General features: G+C 35.7%; 1 protein-coding gene across 5 annotated transcripts; it reads right to left on the reverse strand.

Annotated features, from left to right (window-relative positions):
- Nucleotides 1-340: 340 nt before the first annotated feature.
- On the reverse strand, nt 341-4,882 carry LOC125187638 (NAC domain-containing protein 75-like). 5 transcript variants are annotated; one of them, XM_048084263.2, is made up of 7 exons: nt 4,787-4,882; nt 4,311-4,464; nt 4,049-4,226; nt 3,360-3,925; nt 2,771-3,016; nt 2,254-2,358; nt 341-884 (listed from the first exon to the last, which is right to left on the reverse strand). In XM_048084263.2, exons 2-7 carry the CDS (start codon nt 4,425-4,427, stop codon nt 795-797), a joined length of 1,302 nt encoding a protein of 433 aa, XP_047940220.2. In that variant the 5' UTR covers nt 4,428-4,464; nt 4,787-4,882; the 3' UTR covers nt 341-794. The 5 variants fall into 5 exon arrangements, with proteins under 5 accessions (XP_047940220.2, XP_047940219.2, XP_088914337.1 ...); XM_048084262.2 differs by lacking the exon at nt 4,787-4,882 and adding an exon at nt 4,696-4,776; XM_089058211.1 differs by lacking the exon at nt 4,787-4,882 and having other exon boundaries at nt 341-656; nt 769-884; nt 4,311-4,742.
- Between the last annotated feature and the right edge of the window lie 240 nt (nt 4,883-5,122).

The raw sequence follows: 5,122 nt of genomic DNA on the forward strand, positions 1-5,122 counted from the left end.
AGTATTATTTTAGCGACGCCAATCATTATTCCCTTCTATTAGGCTAAATAATAAGGTTGCTCTATATATAGTAAAAGAAGGCATATTATAGTAAAATTTACTTTCTCCGTTCTGTAAAAGTATAAACTTTTTCTTTTTAGCCCGTTCGTAAAAAAAGTGACTTTTCTAATTTTAGAAATCCAACCACACTAGTAATAATGTGGATCTCACTCACCACTATACATATATACAAAGATAAAATTTATCTTCATTTCTGAAGAATTTTAGATGCAAAAATATTTCATCTCATTTTACATTAGAACAAATAATGCCTAAATGTTTATAGTAATAAACTACCACGTACAGTCAATATGCTTAGATATTAAATGCATGTAAAATATAAACACAGTTTACATTTGAATTTCCAATATTGTGGTTTAGTATCTATAATTCTTTGGTGTAACAAAATTATACAAAAAAAAGTGAACTTAAAATGAACAAATAAAAACAAGGAATAAACAATTGTATGTATAAAGACGGTATAGCAATGATGATGGTGATGATTTTCATGCAGCAAGAATTTATCGCTTTCGACGTCGGTGATCACTCTCTCTCTCTTCTCAGTAGAGAGCCGCCTTTTTCCTTTAATTTTGTTTCTTTTTTCCTCTCTTTTGTTTCTTTTGCAACATGGGTTTTGTTTGAACAGTTTTTGTTTGAACAGTTAGTTCAGTTTGTGACCGCTGTGAAAAAGAGAGAAAGAGGATATTGGTCCCTGCAGACAGCACTTACAAGTAATGATTTCTGGTTGTTTGTTTCTATCCATGATGATCCTGGTTGTCTGCCTCCGGCCAGAATGTCGAGTACTTCAACCATTCTGCTTCTTGTTGGTTCGCCATTGATGATTCCTGCAATTCCAACCATTATACTCCCTCAGTCACATTATAAATTAAACGTTTCCTAAAATAGAAACAACACCATCTTTGCTTTTTCTTTTCTCTTTTCTCTTTATTAACTCACAACACAATATTGTATCAAATGATGTGCCGAAAAGCAAATGTTTTCATATTTAATGAGACAGAGGAAGTACTCCACATACATATCATTATATTGCACACTGTCTCTCTCTTAATCAACCCTATAATACATCAGATCATACAAAAAACATAACCTACCAAGAATCTGCTTGGCATAATTTATAAGGAATGGAAACCCTAACTAGTATATAAATTATATACTGCAATTCTATGAAAAAAAATATCATATTTGTTCATAGAATTCTATCGCTAGATGAGTTATCTACCCTATCAAACATGCGTTGAATATTCAAGTGTTATAAGAACACAATCCGTTAATACGAAAAATATCTTGTCCTTACTTATCGACACGAGAAGAATACATATGAACACCCCCCCCCCCCTTAGTTTTTATGAATGTGGAACTTTACCAAATTTAATTTCAAGCAAGAAATTTTCTGTGCAGTAAGTTAGGCATATAGTAATAACTGAAAAAACGGTTTGTTTTCCTAGGATACCACGAGCATAAAGGAAAGATTTCGGGTGAAGAACCCTCTATCTCCTTTTCTCCCAACATATTATAGATATAGTAAATATTTAAATTTTATGTGTAAAATATGTCTTCTGATTTTATTCTAAAGTACATCTAATGATATAGCTTTTCTTGGTCTTTATTATATTCGTTCGTACTACTTCTACTAGTGTTAGGAAAAAATATTTCAGACTATAAACAAAAAGTGAGCTCCATTTAATCATTTTATATTTATGATAAAATAAAGGGGGGGATTCTTGCCGCGGCTTCCGCCCTTGATGGCTTTCAGTTTCACACTTTGCTAAATGCACACATCCAAGTAGTAGTAAAAGAAAAAAATTGACACAAAACAAGATTAATTTCGCCAAATTACCTCTTTATTAAAACGTAAAATTATCGACTACGATTACAACTTTTTTGAAGAGAAAGATGGTCATATTGGGTTGTGGAGATTATCTTAAAACTCTAGATTGGAAAGAAAAAGAAGATACAGTGGAGGATGTGGGAAAAAAGAAAAAGAAAAGGCTTCTAGTATCTCTTTTCTTGTTTTTTAATCGTAATATCAATTTTTATTGAATGGAATAAAATACAGTATATATAACCCTACAAATATAATTAGGGAAACAGATTTTCATATCTAAGTTCACCTTTTTCTTTTAAGCAGTTCTTAAATTGACACATAGGAAGCATGGATTTTGAGAGTCAAAAAGGTGAAAATTGTAATATTACCTCTTTGGTGTCAGTTGAGGTGCATCCCATGATGAGTTCCTCCAATCCAGATGCAGACCTTCCCCCAAGTTTATGATGTTGTTGTTGCTGCTGCTGCTGACGTCGCTGAAAGATATTATTATTATTTATTTTCTAACATCATCATGTATGTGATCATGCATTGTCTGCTAAAAGATGAGAAACTCTCAACTCTAGTTTTATAAATAAATAAGCATGGAAGAGACTAACTAGGATTTCTGTTTTCTGAAGTTTTTTTTATTTAAGCCATCATTGTCAGACACTGAATTGCATGGTTCATTATGCATGTTTGGTTTTCAGTAACATCTTTTATTGTTTCAAGATTTAATGTAACTTGCACTCTTGTTTTCTTATATTGATGTTCAATACAAGAAATTAAAAATATACCAACCTCTACTTAATTGTTTATCTTTATCTATGATCAAAATGTACAATGGAAATCAAAACAACATGCGTATTTATATATACGATGAAGCACAACTTAGTTGGTAAGACGTACCTGGTAATTTTCGTTGGGGAGCATGATTCTTGGGACATGGAAGGGGTGATCTTGGTCGAGAATAATGGAGGTGTGGTGGAGCGGTGGAGGAGAGATGATGGTGGAGATGGACTGCGACGGCCGGCTTATGTGAAATGCGGTGGCAGCAATCTGCTGTTGCTGGTTCACGTGATGCTGCGGGATGTCACGCTCTTCGCACGTGCCGGCTCCTTCCCTTGCGATTGAAGCCTCCCCCATGCTTCCACCCTAATGATGCAAACATCTCATTTAATTTAATTTTATTTTATTTTATTTTAATATTAGATTATAGGCACATTTTATTCGGATTTTTGGTGGGTGAATTAGTGATTAAGTTTTTATTAGCGGGCTGTTATTATCAAGAAAGTTTCGATATGATTTTCATGCTTTTGGCACAAGCAATGGGAATGTGGAAATTAAGATGTTCTTTTCTTTGTATCATCAAATTTAACAAAATAGAGAAGAATGTGAAAAGTTAATTTGACGTTGTTACGCAAATAAATTAAAATTTGAATATAGTGTGACAAAACAAAATAAGTGAAATAAAAAGAAATGTGATATGGAAAGATACCTCATCAAACGATTTTCTGTAAGGGAGATAACCGAAGTGATCGGCGGCTTTAAGCTGATGAATATCGATGCCGGTGAAAGCCGGGGCCGCGATGCTGATGGCGGCGGCAGCAGCAGCTGAGAAATCATCTGTAATTTGAGGGATGATTTCGTTTAAAGAAGAGCAGCTCCCACTCTCTTTCCTTATGTCTCCAGCAATGGCGGGGGCGGCGGCTCTCTCCGTCCAATTGCACTGGCGCGGCTGAGTCTGGTAGAAAATCTTGGAGACGACGAGCTCGCCTTCCCTCTCCTCCTCGTGCTTCCCTAAATGATACTGATGCATCACCCAATTCGTCTTCTCCGGCTTCCGATTTTTGCCGAAATTAGTATACAGCACCAAGATCTTCTTGCACCCCTCCTGCTCTCCGTTGAGCATCACCGGCCTCGTCTTCCCGGTCTTGTGCCACCGCGTCTCCCCGCCTTTCAAGTCGCATTCCGTCTGGATCTTCCGCCGCTTCCTGGTGCCGGTGGTGTACGCCTTCGACGGCCGGTGGAAAAAGTGCCTACTCAATCCATCTCTTGTCACTCCTGCAAACAAAAAAAAAAAATAAAAATAAAAATAAAAATCAAATTAGGTCTAACAAATTAATCACAATAAATATAACAAAAACCCTATGACTAGTAAAAAGAAAGATGGAAGGTAGAAGTGACCAGGAAGTTTCTCAGGGTGAGTGTAGCAAATCCCATCTTCACCCTCAATGGTGGGGATGAATTCATCAATCAAAGGATGAGATTTGGAGTGATTCCCTTCCACTTTGGCTTCCAGATGCTCGATAAGCTCCTGGTCCGTCGGGTCGAATTTCACTCCGGCCGGTAGACCCACCCAATCCTGACCCGACCCAACCCAACCAGATCAATTAATAATAAGATATACTGATATATACATAAATTAAAAGAATAATTGTATTCATACCGGCTTGCCTTCGAGCTTGTGGCCACAGCTTGGGCACTGTTTGGATACGCACAATTGATGCTCTTCCAACTTTGCATCGATGAGATCCGAACTGCTCACCTGACTATTCTTATTCATCGCTCAACCAAACAGATCCTATCCTTGCTATATTATTCTGCACATCATATATACCAACCTTCACGCCATCGATTGTTTTAATTTTTATAACAAAAAGAGGATTCAAGAATGATAGTACATGTATATAGATATAGGACTACTGTGCATGATCAGGAATGAAATTAATACTTAAAAAAGATAAAAATTCAATCTCTGAAACTGAGAGAGATGAGAGGAAAGAGATACAAATATAAAAAAATTAGAAGGTGAGGAGAGGAGGTGCTTTAACCATAGAAAAAACATAAGAATTTCCTTCGACTTTGACTGAACCAAGTAGTGAGAGAGAGATATATAAAGGAAAAGGCGCCCTATATTAATACCTTTAACTCTCTCTCTATCTCTGCTAATTTAAGCTCACCTCACCTCACCTTCTCTGTGTGTGTGAGAGAGAGAGGATTTGGGATTTTGGATTCTGGTATAGTAAATAATTAAAGGTTACCTTATCTAAGGGGTGAGTCTCCTTGACTAGTAAAGCAAAAGTTGTTAAATTAAACCACACACTCAAAAGCATTTAGCCAACCCAATCTCAAATTAATCTTAATCTACCTATTATACCTATTTTAATTTGTACTACTATTATACATCTACATTAGATAAATTTATTATATTTCAAAATTTTACTGTAATAGAATACGGTAGTGTTGTAGTTTGACTTG

The sequence above is a fragment of the Salvia hispanica genome, chromosome 5 (assembly GCF_029641045.1).
Source record: "Salvia hispanica isolate PSC_SH4W2 chromosome 5, Shi_PSC_v1, whole genome shotgun sequence".
In the NCBI taxonomy this organism is placed as follows: Eukaryota; Viridiplantae; Streptophyta; class Magnoliopsida; order Lamiales; family Lamiaceae; genus Salvia; species Salvia hispanica.

What these genes read in the sequence shown, in the direction of transcription:
- LOC125187638 (XM_048084263.2), bottom strand. Translation starts at nt 4,427, where the DNA reads ATGAATAAGAATAGTCAGGTGAGCAGTTCGGATCTCATCGATGCAAAG. An exon ending in TCCCCAACGAAAATTACCAG is followed by an intron (nt 2,359 to 2,770) that starts GTACGTCTTACC and finishes AATATCTTTCAG; the next exon opens with CGACGTCAGCAGCAGCAGCA. An exon ending in CCTCAACTGACACCAAAGAG is followed by an intron (nt 885 to 2,253) that starts GTAATATTACAA and finishes TTGGAATTGCAG; the next exon opens with GAATCATCAATGGCGAACCA.